Below are 14,773 nucleotides of genomic sequence, written 5' to 3'. Positions count from 1 at the left end.
TTCATACAGCAAAAGACTACTCGCATGTCCCCCATTTTCGGTAGAACCACCACGCCAAATGCTTGTTACGGCGGGCAGCCCATGCCTTCGACCAAAAGGACCTAAAAAGACAAACCTCGTCACTCGTAATCCGTTGTCGGCATTGGTACCATGATCATGGCACCTCTAGGGTGGGGTCGGTGGGCAAGAGAATACTATACATCGATGTGTTTGTTGGTTGTGTGTGTGTGTGTGTGTGGGTTTGGTGGTAAGTGAGCGCCTGCAAGCTCGAGCAAGCACTGATCTCTGTCTCAGATCTCTTGCCATGGCTAACGACGCCCGATGCGCACCGACCGCGGTATCAAGAAGAAGGCAAGACGCGCATGTTCGATCATGTCAAAGGAGAAGCAAGGAGATCGGACCAATCACCGAACCAGGATTTCACGCGAGAACAGGAGGACTATTTGCCGGAGAAGATTACTCTTCCTCGCTCTCGGAGCCGCTGGACTCGTCGTCGTCGCTGGATGCATCATGCACTACAAAGGTTAGTTGATGATTGAGAGGTGCACGCACTAACAACTCACCAGGCGGAGACTGGCTGGATCCCGACGCACCACCTTGGAACGACTGCAGCTTCTCCTGGATCTTGCGCATGTTATCCTCCTGTTCACTCTTGCCCATAGGCTTATTCTTCTTCGGTCGAGCCGCAGCTTGCTTCGTCACCTGCCTAGGTGGCTCAAAGTCATCATCGGCTACTGCACCTCCCTTGGGACCGCGCAGAGACTTGATGAACCTCAACAACTCCCGAAGCGTATCATCATTGATCTCGTCCATGTCGAGCTCCATTTCGTCATCGTTCACGGTCGCAAGATGTGGGCAGCCATTTCTGATGATTTGGACTGCCTTACGCATATCAAGGTCACCAAGCGTACTGATGCCTTCTGAGATCTCCTGTTTCTGGGCAAAACTCAGAGGCGCAGGAGCCTTAGCCTTCTTGACCGGTGCAGTCTTGATAGGCTTCGCAGGTGGTGGCACCGCAAGTGGAAGACTCTTCCGCTTGGTTGGTGGCGCGGCGGCCTTCTTCTTCTTGCCAGGCAACTTGGGTGAGGCACGTTTGCCACCAGTTTGCTGCTGCAGAAGTTGTTGCGCTGTGGCGTTCAGTTGTGCGATCTGTTGCTGGATCGCAAGAAACTGGGCCTGAGCAGGGTCTATCTCCTCCTCGTCTTCATCTTCCTCATCATCTTCATCAGAGTAGAGGTCGCTGGGCGAGTGTTCAGGAGCAGGCGCATGCTGGGCAAGCCAGTCGGCCTTCTCTTTCCACAGGCTCTCAAACAGATCCTCCATCTTGTGCCCCATCTGATTGACGGCGTCACCTTCAGGATTGAACTTGTAGCAATTCTGGAAAACGAGCTGCGCATCCGCGTAGAAGTCTTTGGCACTTTGGTAGACGCCATTCTTCAGGTTCTTCTCAATCGTACCAAAGTCCATTGGTTTCTTGATGATCTTGAGATAGGACGGAATGTTGAGCGCCACAGGATCTACCGGAGCAATGAACGGGTAAGTAACTGCACTGTACTTTGGCTTCATGAGCTCGGTAAGCACAGACTCGCAGAACTTGAGTTCTTGCGCAAACTTCTTCCTTCTCGGCTTTGCGTTGGTGTAAGGCAAATCCTTCGAAGGCCTATGAATCTCTCGCTTTGGACGACCGTCTATTGTAGACGAATCACGTCGAATCAACGGCGTACCGTCTTGCTGCAGAGGCCAAGCAGCCTGAGGTGAGGTTGCTGCAGGAGTAGCGACGGCAGGAGATTTGACATTAGGCGGTGCAACACGAGACTCACGTCGAGCCTTTGACGAAGTGTTTACTGATGGCTTCTTTGCCTTTGCCGGCTTGGGTGGCTCTTCAGCAGCAGCACCTCGGGGCATTTTACCCATGCCTTTCAAGAAGTAAGCGCGGAGGTTGTATCCTGCTTGAGTTACAGGATGTTGCTTGTTGTTGAAAAGCTCGCTGTTGGTGATCATCTGATCGAGGTCTGCCATGAAATCCCTGACGTAAGTGTACTTCTTGTCCTTCAGCTTGTGTTCCATAGTAGTCAAGTCCATGGGGTTCTTGACAATATCAGGGTAAGTTGGAATGTTGAGGGCTATGGGGTCAACAGGATCCTTGAACGCTATCGAAACCTTGATCTTCTTTGTGTTCCTTATCCGCTCAAGAAGAAACTTGTTCTGTGCGTCCGTCATCGGAGTGGTTGGCCATTCTTCCCAATCAACAGCCCTGTGAACACCTGATGCCTCGTGTGCAGAGTCGGAAGCCGGTCCTGGAGTACCGCCATTTGTGCTGGGTTGCTCCGTCTGATTGGGCAACTCGGGGAGCTTGAAGTCAGTCTGAGCACTCGTCTCTTCTTCGGTCTTTGTGCGCTTCGCGTCAGGAATGTCGTCATCATCATCCTCGCGGGGACGGACTTTGCCCGAGGACGGAGCATCTTCCATCTCACGATCTACAATAGCTGGAGACTGAGCAGCAACAGATGGGGGCGCAGTAGCCGCATCACTGTCGGTCTTGATTGTTAGGTCGTGCATTGGCTTTGTAGGTGCTCCGGATGACTCTGTAGGTTTCGACTCGCCGGGTGCATCGGCGGTGGTATCCATGCTGTCTTCAGCTGGCGCTTCCTCTTTGGCGACAATCTGGGTCTCGGGTACTTCTTGGGTGCTAGCGGCTGTTGCCTGGGTCGCTGAGGAAAGCTCCTCGACAGTCGCGGGTTCGTCGCGCACGTCTGAAGTTGGCGCTTCTACGGCGTTGGCAATGGTGGCACCAGCATCCTCGTCACCAAACAAGGAGTTATTATCTTGTTGGCTGTCAGGCAGAAACTGTGCGACACCGTCGATTCCAGCAGAGACGTTGGTAGTGGGCTCGACGGCGGGCTCCACTACAGGCGCTGATGCATCCATATCTACGTGATTGCCGTTGGTGGTTGGTTTTGATTGCGCAGTTTCGTTGAGGGTTGTCTTTGGTTCTGGGTCATCAAAGAGCACATCGTGAACGCTACTAGGTATTAGTAGGTGGCGCAAGATGAGAGAGGAGGCGTGATGAAGAGTAAAGGGAAGAGCGACTTACCCGTTTGCCTCAGTGTCTACCGCCATTGCGTCTGCCGGCGCAAAAGCGCTCGCCTTAAGGTCCAGGGAGGTTTTGTCGACAGTCGGAGATGTCATTACTGCCATAGGGCCATGAAAGTGAAAGGCGGGTTTGCGCGCGGCTGACAGAGGATGTATGGTGTTTGATGTTGTTGCTAATCTGGGGTTGTTAGCGATTGCCATTTCGGGCGCAGGCGACTGCGCAAGAATACGCGTGTTGACGACGGACACGGCAATGAGAGGGGTGAGTGGGCGCGTTTGCGGTGAGGGTGGGGTCAGAGGGTGAGGCTAGCGTCGGTAAAGTGACGCGAGGGATCAGGAGGGGCAGTGAGGAATATATGTTGCAGAGGCTGAAACGCACGTGACTACGTACCAGATGGTGGCGGCGGCGAGGTATCAAAGAGTGGACGGCGGTCGGTGATGAGTCAGACTTTATAGCGCCGACGCGTTTGTTATGGTGGGCCAAGCGCGTGGAAGGCAGAGGCAATAACGGAGTGGTGCAGCTGTGCGCCCTCTCTCAAGATGTGCGACAACAACACAAACGTTGGTGATGTAGTGCACGGATGGTGACGGCGGGCTGGATGCTCAGACGGGCGGGCGGTGAGCGCTAGTGTCAAGCGGGTGCAGACAGACGGGGGATGGATGCGCAATATTAATTATGTCGGATTTTACTTGGTGCAGCAGCCTAGACTTTTGTCGAGATATGACGGATCTCGGACAGGTGACGAAGGTGTGGCGGGGGGGTGCGAGTAAGGTTGGGTGATCGGGAGCAGGCGCGTATTGATTGGAGGCAGATCAAGAAAATGGACTCAAGAACGTCGAAGACAGACGCGAGAGGAGAGGCATTGGGGTTAAGTAGCCCGGCCCTTCCATCTCCGAGCCAAGCCTCGCAGCAGCCCCTGACCTGCCACTAACCTGGACGGGTACGTGTCCTTGCCGACCACTTGAGCATCCGCGCCCGCAACGCCGCGTTTTGGCATTATCTGCTCTTTTCCGACACGTGCGCGTTCAACTTGGACGGCTCTGCTACCCTCCCGATGACTCTGTTGCTGGAACAGATGCCGTCGACGCGTCGCAGCGAGTTGGACAGCTCTACACTATGATCCCTGTCAACAAGGCCCGTGCGTGCAGGGGTGGGTAATTCGCTCTTTCCAAATTTTTTGCGACCACTTGCATCTTGCGCATTGCTTCAGGCTGCAGCACCACAGCCTTGAACAAACTTCCGGTCAAGGCATCCACGCGCCCAGTCAGCGACCCCTCGAAATTCACTGTGCCTACCACAATGCCCGCCGCAGTAGCAACCCCGAAGAATCACGACCGCCGGCCGGCGAAGAAGCCCAAGTTGGCGCAATCCTCTGCGACAGTCCGTCAGAATGGTCTCAAAGCGTTAGTGAATGGAAATGCGGCAAAGCCCACAGCAAAGACAAGTGGCCCAAAGAACGCGCGAGCAGACAGAGTCGACGACGCCACTGCTGTTGTCCAAGGCCCGGCCGATGCGCACATGCTGGATGCAGACGTCATTGAGATCAGCAGCGCCGAGGAGGAGAGTGAAGACGATTCAGAGAGTGAGCACGAGGATCCCACACCAAACGGCGCCGCTGCCGATGACGACAATGCCGCCGAGCCGGAAGAGCTTACATTTGGGGACCGGCTGCGCGCAGAAGGCCCCGAGCCTGTTCAAGAATCACGAATCATCAGCGTAGAAGATGCATTTGACCCCAACCCCGAGCGCACAGTAACAACGACCAAGAACCGCCCTCTTGCACCGCCCAACGCAAACTCTCTCGGCACTGTCCTTACCCAAGCCCTGCGAACCAACGACAAGGAGCTTCTTGATTCATGTCTCCAGGTTGTGGATGTAGAGTCAGTATACGCTACTGTAGAGCGGTTGCCATCGCCATTGGTTGGCACATTATTGCAGAGGCTGGCTGAGCGACTTCACCGAAGCCCTGGCCGGGCAGGCATGTTGATGGCTTGGGTACAATGGAGTCTTGCTGTAAGCAATCCGCATCCGATTTGAACGAGGCAACAACTGACACATCAACAGGCCCACGGTGGATACCTGGCTTCCCAACCACAAATCGTCAAGCAGCTCACCGCACTTAACAAAGTTTTGAAAGAGCGCTCGAGCGGTCTCATGCCGCTCATGTCGTTGAAAGGTCGTCTGGATATGCTCCAAGCTCAACTTGATCTGAGGAAACGGAACCAAGCCGCCAACGACGATGCCGACGAAGCGCTGGTCTACGTCGAGGGTCAGGACGACTACGTCTCCGATGATGAGTCTGTTGATGGTGCCACTGCGACCCCGAAACGATCGCGTGCGGAGATGGACGATGAAGATGAAAGCTCCTCAGACGACATGGGCCTGAACATGGAGATGGAGGACGTTTCTGATGAGGGCAGCGAAGGTTCTGACGAGGACCTTATCGACGACGAGGCGGAAGAGACGGACGATGACGAGGGCGAGGATATGTCGGAACCCATGAGCGACGACCTGGAAGATGGCGATTCCGAGAGCGGAGACGAATCGAAACCGGAGCGACGGTCGACTGCCGCACGGGCAGGACTTAAGAGCCGGCGCTGAGTGCAGAAGAGGAGGTTCGTAATATTTGTACAGTCTACGACGGCTCGCGAACCAAACTGCTTGGCGCGTCCGATCATCCAAAATGGGATTCACGCATAGGCGTTCATCTAGGTGGCGTTGATACCTTACTTACGGCAATCTACACGAAGTTTAGATTTCTTCAACGCATCGCTTTTGCAGACACCGTTGGTTTGCATGTCATGGAATTAAAGGTACTTGATACAATCAGTCAGTTTGCTATTCTGAGACATGTCTTTGCCTTCTCGTCAGTCAGAGACAGTCCCTGCTGTGAAGCCTTGTCGCGTTAATTGTGCACAGCGAGCTGTCGTCTTATGGCACAATGTTCTGACGCTGATATTACAACATTTCCATAAATCTGTCAACATGAAATCCAACACACATGACCTCGACGCTATAATCCTGAAACTTAACAGCGAACCGTCCCAATCTGGACTTTATCCACAACTTCGACATAGAGAAAACGGACAGCTTTTCAACCATATCTACCCTGGCCAGCCGGAAAAAGTTTACGCTGCAGTCTTAGATTTTAACGGCGATCTCATCGACCGCAACAAACCGTACCCAAAGCTACGTCACACAGCTTCAGGCCATCTTTTTCGATACAAGATACTAGCTGTTAGGGACGTGAGTCGCGTACCTTCAATTCTCCGCAACTGGTTCCATTGACAATAATTGGACGAACTTACCTAAAGTGTGACTCCAGCCGTTTAGACACCACACTCGCCAGTCTCTCGGCACAACAATTGCGACGAAATAAAGACCGGCAACCCCACTAACCCTCACCAACGACACTAAAGCGGAAAATCATGGTTAATAGACGCAATGTTCGTCCTGCCTTTCGAAGTGAGCGCTTCACCAAAGAACAATTAGAGCAGAGAAACTTGGCTATCGGACACAAAATCCCTACGCATCACACTCGGCCCCTCACAAACGAGGAATTATCAGAGTCGAGAAATTGGACTACCAGTTCAGATACCAGAAATCGGACTAACATACCCATGGTTCCTACATTACACACCCAACGTATCGTACCTAGAGATTCATCACTGCCACAGCCTCAACATCTGACCGGAACGGCGTCTCCGTATACACTGATCCAAGTAGGTCATAGAAATGAATCACGGGCTCAATTTGCTCTGTATACAAACACGTACGATGCTGACCCTAGGCCTAATTCGAATAGAAGGCGTGCGTCGACGATCGTCACCCAACGCACGGCCGACTTGGCTGAGTTGAGTGAAGAGAATGAGACATTGCGTGAGTGGAAGAGGTGGATGGCGAGTAACAAGGACCCCGCTAAAGAAGCTATCGATGACTGGCGTACGACGGAACTTCGCCTCATAAGTAGTTGTTCCGATCTCCGGGCTCGTTTCAAACTTGATGGGGAACTCGCTGTGAACAAAGCTAGGGATAGAACATGCGAGCCCTTTTCCCACAATTTCGGCCACGGCTTTGATCGTGATGGCTTTTACGGCCGGATTAATAACTTACCAAGACTAAGAACCATGACGGTCATGAATTCAAAAACGGGCGAGGAGAAGGTAGTGCGTTTGGATCATCACATGCGTCCTGTTCTTCGTACTGAGGAGGAGGAGAGTTCTGAGACTGATAGTGACGATCTTTGGTCGCAAATTGCTCGCGACCGGAATTAGTTGAGGATGATGAAATATGATGTGAACTCAGCTGCGAGAAGTAGCAGAGCCACTGACTACAAATAGCTGATCTCCACCCTGCGCTGGAAGCAGTTGGATGACAACAAGCTGTTAGGCGTCGAACAGCTGGGTGATGACGAGGTGCGCAAACTAATCCGAGACATTGCTTTGGAGAGCAAGTAGTCTTCCGGATCGAGAATCGGGTCAGCTACATATGTGAGCCCCAACCAGGCGAAATGCATATTGAGTCGAATCACATATCTACATTGAGCTAGATGGTTACAGTACCTCAGTCTCATTGACGCTTGTAAAATTCAACATTATTGAGTCTTTGTCTTCTTCCTCGATTTCACTACTCATATCGCGTCTTTGATCTACACATATTGCGAAAAACAATGCCCTTGTCGAACTAGACCTTAATATACTACTTATGTGATAAGGACAACATACGTACCTGAACATTTTCTACCATATAACTCAGCTCTAATGTACATCTACGCAGCACTTATTCTCTATCGACTGACATGTCTTCCTTGGAAGGCACCGTCCCAGTTAACGCCACTCACACCAACCAGCCTTCGACCTACTGCCCCTCGGCCTGTCATTCAGCGATCTGTCATCCGTCGGCCCATCATCCGTTGACCCATTATCCGTCTTCGTCCTATGATGTATCCCACACAAAAAATGTCGACGATGCCTCGACGTCGTCAGGACATGACCATTACCACTAATCCTCCAGTTCAACAGACCTTCCTCCTCAGTCCAACTCCCACGACCACAACCTTCCATGTCAATCCACCTACCCTCCCTCCATTTGCTGGGTGCCAAACTTTCCTCCTCAGCGCCACTTCGTCTTCGAGCTCAACAAGTATTCGTGGCGATTCTCCTATCCTGCCTCCATCTCCCGTATTACCTCCATCACCACACCTCGCTCTCTTCCGCAATCGTCATCTCTCTACACCCATATCAACACTACCAGCCTATCCGACACCTCGTAGCTTCCACCATGACGGTATAAACTCCAACCCTTCACTATCCGTTCATTCGTCTATTAGCACAGACTTATCTACTGCCGACACAGCTGTGGAAAACAATTTGGCACCCCAGACGACACATTTAAGTGACATACTTCCCAGTGATATGGGTCTTTATGCTGAAGAACATGAAGAACATGAAGAACATGAAGATGGCGAAGATGCGACACGGTGGAGTAGAGACCTTACTGAAGAATTGCTGAATGTTGCTATAGAGCCAGATGTCGCTATCGAACAATTTGAGGAGTTGATACAAGTTGAAGCAATACCTATCCGAGAAGAAAACGTGGATGATGTGGTATTGGGCCCAGAGATTCAGGTCGTATTGCCGATCATCAAGGGACCAGACTTTAACTACTATCCGCCGCCGTCGCACCCAGCGGCGAGGGAGAGTGGGTACCATAAGGTGATTCAAAGACTGAGTCGTAGACTAGTGAAGAAGAACAGGGGTGACGGTAGCGGTAATGGTTTCAGGATTCTATGGAGGAGAATACAACGGAAGATTGAGAAGATAAGGAAGTTATAGTTAGATATGCTGTGCTTGCTTTCAGCATCTCAGACACAGCCTTGCGATCGATGCGTCGTGGGTGACTGAATGGATATCAAATCTCGACGTCTCTTGCACCAAGTTTCATCGGTCCTCCACGACATCTACACATCACTATCGATCACGGCCTCGACATCAGGTGGAGAAATCTCATACAAAGCAAAGCCACATCCGGCTCGAACCACGTGAATTCAAAGACTACACAAGAAACAGTATCTTAATCCCCTAGGGTATCGTATTAACAATATCCCTTTCCCTCTCCACTCCTTAGCAAATTACACTCTACAAGAAGAGAGCAGCAACGGCACCAACACCGGCAAGCGCACCGCCGACCTTGAGGCCGGAAGCAGCGCCAGTGAACTCGGGGTAAGGAGCACCGGTTCCGCTGCCGCTGGGGGCAGCAGTGCCGGAAGCGACGGGCATGGTGCCGACGGAAGACGCATCGGGAACCATGGGAACGCCGGTGCCGCCCATGACGGGGGCGGGGGATGAGGGGGTAGCGGCCATAGGGGTGGTGGTGGGGTAGTAGGCGCTGGACATGGAGGGGGCGACGGGTGTGTGTGCCAGAGTCCTGGAGGGGGTTGTTAACAATTTGACTATAGACGAGAAGGGATTGAATGTGACAGGGTGGCAGGGATATGCAAGGGCAGACGTACTCGGTGACGGTGACAGTGACGGCAGCAGAGCAGACCTCCTCAGAAGCAGAGGGGTACTGAGCAGCGACAGCTGCGATGAGAGAAGCGGCGACGATGGAGAAACGCATTTTGATGGTTGATGGTTTGTTGAAAGGTGTTGGTGAATGTAAGAAGATGGGTATCAAAAGAGACAAACGTCGAGTTGTTGGTAGTAAAGACTGTGGTTGGACTTGGCTTGCAAGGTAAAAAGAGTGGCTAATAGTATACTAAGTACTATTGATTATTGGAGATCGTAGGATGAAGAAGAATGAGAGGTAGGACACGAGGCGGTACACAGGGTCTTATACAGGGCTCATATTAGCAGTCATATGACGGAGAGATGGAAGGGTGGTATCGCATGTGGGTTAGGACGCGCCAGCCTCGCTCAACGATCGACTGCAGTGATTCATTTCCTCGCGGCTGGTGGTCTAGATTGGATGGGAGATCCTTGCACGACAGGTGTGGCGAGCTACGTGAAAGGTTCACAGGTTGGGATGAGCGATAGCGGAGATTGTGTTGGTTGATCGACGGGTGGTAGGAGCGCGATGCTTGAAGTTTTGAAAGCCGTAAAGTTGCGTCAATGGTAGTGGGGGAGTGTTGCGCGTCTTCTGGGCTTTTTGTGGTTTCCGTTTGCGCGCATAACTTTGCGTTGTACTTTTTTTCGTTTCATAGTCGTTGAATTCTTTGGCATCAAGGCACTCAATGTGTCTTTGGAGAACATGTCGTTTCGAAACATCCCCAATCAAACCACCAACTAACAAAGCGGCCGACATATGAAGGTCATTTTGATAGGAGCGGCACGATATTAGCACGCGGCGCCTTCCACCATTCTGAGACGTTGGTGGACCCCTGACGCTAGCCCCTTTCCGTTTAGGTTACTTGCGTGAACATGAATGTTCCGCAGGTAAGGAAATGTACCTGTCGATCTTGCCTCTTATTCTCGCTCAAATCCGCTTTTATGCATGAAAGGAGACCGCAAGCTGTGGGCGGGTAGTCGCAGACGTCATACTGGGAGAGCAAAGGTATTGCGACGAGACAACCATAGTAGGCTGATCGTCAAGTAGACAGAAGGTGATGTGAGGAACTTCGTATTCGCTAATCTAGCAACGAACAGAAATCCGGGGTATACCGTATTGCTCTAGAGTCGTTAGTGATGCCGCGTTCCGGTGGCTGCAACACTGACCCAGTATGAATACACCTCCAACGCCAGACATGCTTACGCCTCAGCAGCCGAAAAATGCCAAGATCAGCTCTACTTCACCCTGCCCATAATCGGATCAGGAGGCGACTCTTCCCCAATAGGTTCTGCAGCCTTTGCTTTAACCGCGTTCAACATGCTCCGGTCAAAGTCGTCCCTCGTCTTCAATACAGCTTCCACCCATGTAATAGTAACATCGCGATAAGCAGTCTTGAATTCAACGTACGCAAACTGCACTTGCGACTTGTCGCATTCAAGCAGCTTGAGGAACTCCTGCACAGCGCGCCATCGCTGCATGATGTCGGCACCTTGCTCGCCGAATGTCCTGAACCATTCGAAGGCTGTGAGAAGATCGTCCTTCATCTTTGCTGCAAACTGGTCCGTTCTCTTGAACTTGGCACCCTTGTTGCGCACGGCCCCAAGATACTGAACAAGCAGCTCATCGGCGAGAGAGTCGATGATAAGATCCCGCAGCGAGCGGTGAATGCGGGGGATAAACTCCTCCACATAGTCTTTGAAAGTTGTGATGATGGAAGCCATATCGGTCCTCGAGTACCACTCCGGTGTAAAGAACTTGCCAAGCACAGGCTTTAGATCGACAATAAAAATGAGCTCGCTAAAAACTTGTATGCAGTGAGATGAAATATCGATGTAACCGTTCTTCGCTTCATCCACGTTCCTGGCCAGCTTGTCGATCATATAGTCTTGCGAGACGATGGGCGTGACTTCGCGTTCAAAGACGGTCAAAAACGAGGCCCCACCACTACCATCGATGTCGTCGTCAATGCAAATGATTTGGTCATTTGCGAGCGCGATAAGCCATTCTTGCAAAACATAGGTCTCATCCTCGTCTTGCACGAAATTTGGTCCGAGATATTTAGTCTTTTCATCATCAATGAGCTGAGTCCATATACGCTGGCGAGACAACAAGGCACGGAACATGGCGTCAACGACGCCGTCAGCAACGTCAGGACGCTGACTACTGGCGGCGACACCAATGTTCTGACTGAAGAGTGTCCACATATCTCCCAGTGACCTAGTTTGGGTGATGCCGTCAAAGTTGGTCTCGTATGCTGTTTTGTCTTGCTGAAGGAACCTTTGTCTATCCTGATTGTTAATGCGTTCCATATATTGGTCAACGGCTTGAATGATGACGGAGCGGTAGGTACGTATCAGCTCGGGACTGCGGTTGTCGATGACATGTGGCTGCAATTGCTCTTCCGAGTACCCAAGCTTCTGCATCTTCACGTAGTACTTGTCCACCCAGTTGATGACAGCTAGCAGGTATTGCGGTCCAAGAGCTTCATCGTCGGCAAACTCCATAAGAAAGTCGTGCATCTGCTTGTGGTAGATGTTGGTATATGTGTCGAAGATGTTCCACTTTTTGGGCATGAGATCGACCATGCCCAACTTGACTGTGTTGAGGTTGTTGAAGTACCATTTGAAGGACTTTTCGATCTTGTCCGGGTCTTGCATGAATTCTTCTCTTGCCGCATCCATTTCCGCCTTGCAAACGTATTCGATGGAAGTAATGAACTTTTCCTTGTAGCCGCGAAGCTCCTTGGGTCCTTGGGTAATAGACTTGAAGCGAGACGCAAGATCACCGAACTCCCTCTGCGCATCCTGCAGGGCCTTGATCTTCTTGTCCGTCTTCTCTTCTTCCTCGACTACGACGGCCAAACGAACCACCATGCCTACATTGTCGGTCTGCACTAGCTGTATGAGATTTATGCATGCCTCCCCAACGTGTCTGTCAAACCACTCTACGACGTCATCCAAGCGTGCGAAGAGGTCTTGGACGGTAACGCCGCTCTCTAGTGTGAGATTGTCGATGAGCTCGGTGGAGGTATCGCTGTTCTTGATCTGGCCCATGGCCTCGTCGCGGATGTCTCGTAGCTGCGTCAGGCCGTAGTGGACTTGCAACAAATTAGGCTGGTTGGCGGGGTCTTGGTCGTCCTGTGCCAGCAGCATCTCGAGGTTCTCCAGGCGGTCTTCGAAAGCCTCGATGTCGTTGCGCATCTTCTCGACGGATTCAAAGTTCTTGTGTGTTTGGGCTACCAAGTTGATGTGCGGGAAGTCCTGAATCATATTCTGGGCCTCGGCGCATAGCTTGTCTATCTTCATCATCTCCTCCTTGATCAGGTTGACGGTGCGCTGGCCCTCGGTGATGCTGCTCATGCCCGATTGGGTCAACTCGAGCTGCTCCTTGAGACCATGGCGGAGCTGGCCGTCGACGGCCGCCTTCTTGCGCGTGAATTCGGCCTTGAGTCCGGGTATCTTGTCGAGGTCCTCCGGGTGTCGCAGCAGCTCCGCGAGCTTGACCGTCGCCGACTCGACATCGTCCATGGTGCTAGACGTGGATCAATTTGGCAGGCACGCGCCCATGGTAGGGGGAAGGTGGCAGACGGAGTGGTGCTATAGGAAGGCGGGCGGGCGGGCGGCGTGTTGCTATACGTGTTCGGAGCTTTTGGTCATGTGAATGGACGGTGGGTAGTAGCAGTCTGGGGCTGATGCAGGTCGAGGGCTAGCGTGCCGGAGGTGTGCTGCGGGCAAAAGTTCCCACCCCGCCACTTCCTCGCAGTCGCCGACAAACTCATCCGCTCTTTGCACGCACGCGCACGCCCACAAGACCATGGCCGACGAAGAAGTCAACCTCTACGACGAAGTCGAGATCGAAGACTGTTTCTACGACGAGACTCTGCACATCTACCACCACCCATGTCCATGTGGCGACCGCTTTGAGATTTCCATCTATGACATGCGCGACGGAGAAGACATTGCGCGCTGCCCCAGCTGTAGTCTGATGATCCGCATCATCTTCGACCCGGTATGCTGTGCCCGTCCTCACATGTCAGAAGCGAAGACTAACAGGCTGCAGTCCGATCTCCCACCCGAGAACGACGATGCGCCCAAGAGCGTTGCGATTACCGCCTAGATTCCCCAGTTCCTATTTTCATACTGTCGCAAGGGGACCTTATCCTAGCCTCGCAGCATCTACGGCGTTGTAATGCATATATCGGGCGTTTGAAGCATGTTGGTTGTACTATGTGGCCGCAGCCTGGGAAGCAGAGTTGAGCGTGCGCAATCAAACTTCATTGTCGCTATTCGCTATTCGCTATTGGCTACCGTTGTCCTAACGCGGGACCTCATCGTCAACACTGACGTCAACGCCCAGCTCTTTCCTGAGAATCTCAGTCAGCGAGCTGCCGTCCCTCAGGTACACCCAGTCGCCGATGCCTCCACCCTCCTTGAAGTCCATGCCCTCTTGTGCCACGACCCAGTCGAAACGCTTGGGACCGGATATCGGGGAGCTGAGCCAGATCTGCTTGTTTGGGGGTTGCTTGTTCAAAACGAAGGTATTCTGTTGCGAAGTGACTTCGAGGACGCCGGCCTGTGGTGGGATTAGTGTCAAGTGCTCGAGTATGCTGTGTAGTGTAGACCTACCGAGTAATCTACTTCAATCGCCGGGTCGTTCTCCTGAGCCTCCTCTAGTCTCTGCAGCAGCTCGCCCAGGTAGTGGTCTGCGCGCTCGTGGAACTCGTCTGTTGAGAGCTCGGTCGGCTTGCCAGGCTCGTCGTGGGCCTCGCTCTCCTTTGGCTTGGGGTCCTCTGAGTCGGGCATCATGCCCACTCTCATGCCCATTGATGCGTGGAAGCTGCGTACTGGAGCAGCATGGCTGATAGCCGGGGTCCTGCTAGCGATGATGCAATTGGCGGGCGACTGGACACGAAGCGAAGTGCGGGCGGCGCGACGGATGGCTGTGCCGGCAAATCGAGTGACTGGCTTCATTGTGATGGATGTGAAGTGGGTAGAGAGCAATTGATAGAATGATTATTGGTGGTGGTGAAGATTGGCGAGTAGGGCTGGAAGCAACTGGAGCTGGAGCATGGACCCTCGCCCATGTCCCCGCATCCTTCGGCGGGACATTGTCCAAAAGCCAATAGCAACACCA

General features: G+C 52.6%; 9 protein-coding genes across 9 annotated transcripts; 5 read left to right on the top strand and 4 right to left on the bottom strand.

Annotated features, from left to right (window-relative positions):
• Positions 1 to 456: 456 nt before the first annotated feature.
• Positions 457 to 3,189, bottom strand: GT037_006058 (uncharacterized protein; the record flags this gene model as incomplete). Its single annotated transcript, XM_038931105.1, has 3 exons — positions 457 to 515; positions 564 to 3,022; positions 3,095 to 3,189. The coding sequence occupies 3 exons, from the start codon at positions 3,187 to 3,189 to the stop codon at positions 457 to 459; spliced, it is 2,613 nt and encodes an 870-aa protein (XP_038786794.1).
• A 1,204-nt stretch (positions 3,190 to 4,393) lies between these two features.
• GT037_006057 (uncharacterized protein) lies at positions 4,394 to 5,695 on the top strand (the record flags this gene model as incomplete). Its single annotated transcript, XM_038931104.1, has 2 exons — positions 4,394 to 5,107; positions 5,159 to 5,695. 2 exons carry the CDS (start codon positions 4,394 to 4,396, stop codon positions 5,693 to 5,695), a joined length of 1,251 nt encoding a protein of 416 aa, XP_038786793.1.
• Positions 5,696 to 6,079: 384 nt separating this feature from the next.
• Positions 6,080 to 6,382, top strand: GT037_006056 (uncharacterized protein; the record flags this gene model as incomplete). The annotated part of the gene is made up of 1 exon (XM_038931103.1): positions 6,080 to 6,382. The coding sequence occupies one exon, from the start codon at positions 6,080 to 6,082 to the stop codon at positions 6,380 to 6,382; it is 303 nt and encodes a 100-aa protein (XP_038786792.1).
• A 140-nt stretch (positions 6,383 to 6,522) lies between these two features.
• Positions 6,523 to 7,368, top strand: GT037_006055 (uncharacterized protein; the record flags this gene model as incomplete). Its single annotated transcript, XM_038931102.1, has 1 exon — positions 6,523 to 7,368. One exon carries the CDS (start codon positions 6,523 to 6,525, stop codon positions 7,366 to 7,368), a length of 846 nt encoding a protein of 281 aa, XP_038786791.1.
• A 693-nt stretch (positions 7,369 to 8,061) lies between these two features.
• GT037_006054 (uncharacterized protein) lies at positions 8,062 to 8,928 on the top strand (the record flags this gene model as incomplete). The annotated part of the gene is made up of 1 exon (XM_038931101.1): positions 8,062 to 8,928. The coding sequence occupies one exon, from the start codon at positions 8,062 to 8,064 to the stop codon at positions 8,926 to 8,928; it is 867 nt and encodes a 288-aa protein (XP_038786790.1).
• A 303-nt stretch (positions 8,929 to 9,231) lies between these two features.
• Positions 9,232 to 9,712, bottom strand: GT037_006053 (uncharacterized protein; the record flags this gene model as incomplete). Its single annotated transcript, XM_038931100.1, has 2 exons — positions 9,232 to 9,520; positions 9,606 to 9,712. The coding sequence occupies 2 exons, from the start codon at positions 9,710 to 9,712 to the stop codon at positions 9,232 to 9,234; spliced, it is 396 nt and encodes a 131-aa protein (XP_038786789.1).
• Positions 9,713 to 10,875: 1,163 nt separating this feature from the next.
• GT037_006052 (exocyst complex component sec6) lies at positions 10,876 to 13,167 on the bottom strand (the record flags this gene model as incomplete). Its single annotated transcript, XM_038931099.1, has 1 exon — positions 10,876 to 13,167. The coding sequence occupies one exon, from the start codon at positions 13,165 to 13,167 to the stop codon at positions 10,876 to 10,878; it is 2,292 nt and encodes a 763-aa protein (XP_038786788.1).
• Positions 13,168 to 13,453: 286 nt separating this feature from the next.
• On the top strand, positions 13,454 to 13,756 carry GT037_006051 (diphthamide biosynthesis protein 3; the record flags this gene model as incomplete). The annotated part of the gene is made up of 2 exons (XM_038931098.1): positions 13,454 to 13,648; positions 13,700 to 13,756. 2 exons carry the CDS (start codon positions 13,454 to 13,456, stop codon positions 13,754 to 13,756), a joined length of 252 nt encoding a protein of 83 aa, XP_038786787.1.
• A 198-nt stretch (positions 13,757 to 13,954) lies between these two features.
• GT037_006050 (arabinogalactan endo--beta-galactosidase) lies at positions 13,955 to 14,610 on the bottom strand (the record flags this gene model as incomplete). Its single annotated transcript, XM_038931097.1, has 2 exons — positions 13,955 to 14,212; positions 14,266 to 14,610. The coding sequence occupies 2 exons, from the start codon at positions 14,608 to 14,610 to the stop codon at positions 13,955 to 13,957; spliced, it is 603 nt and encodes a 200-aa protein (XP_038786786.1).
• Between the last annotated feature and the right edge of the window lie 163 nt (positions 14,611 to 14,773).

The sequence above is a fragment of the Alternaria burnsii genome (assembly GCF_013036055.1).
Source record: "Alternaria burnsii strain CBS107.38 chromosome Unknown 732, whole genome shotgun sequence".
Taxonomy (NCBI): domain Eukaryota; kingdom Fungi; phylum Ascomycota; class Dothideomycetes; order Pleosporales; family Pleosporaceae; genus Alternaria; species Alternaria burnsii.
Note: the sequence above shows the minus strand (reverse complement) of the source record. Positions and strands in the feature narration are given on the sequence as shown.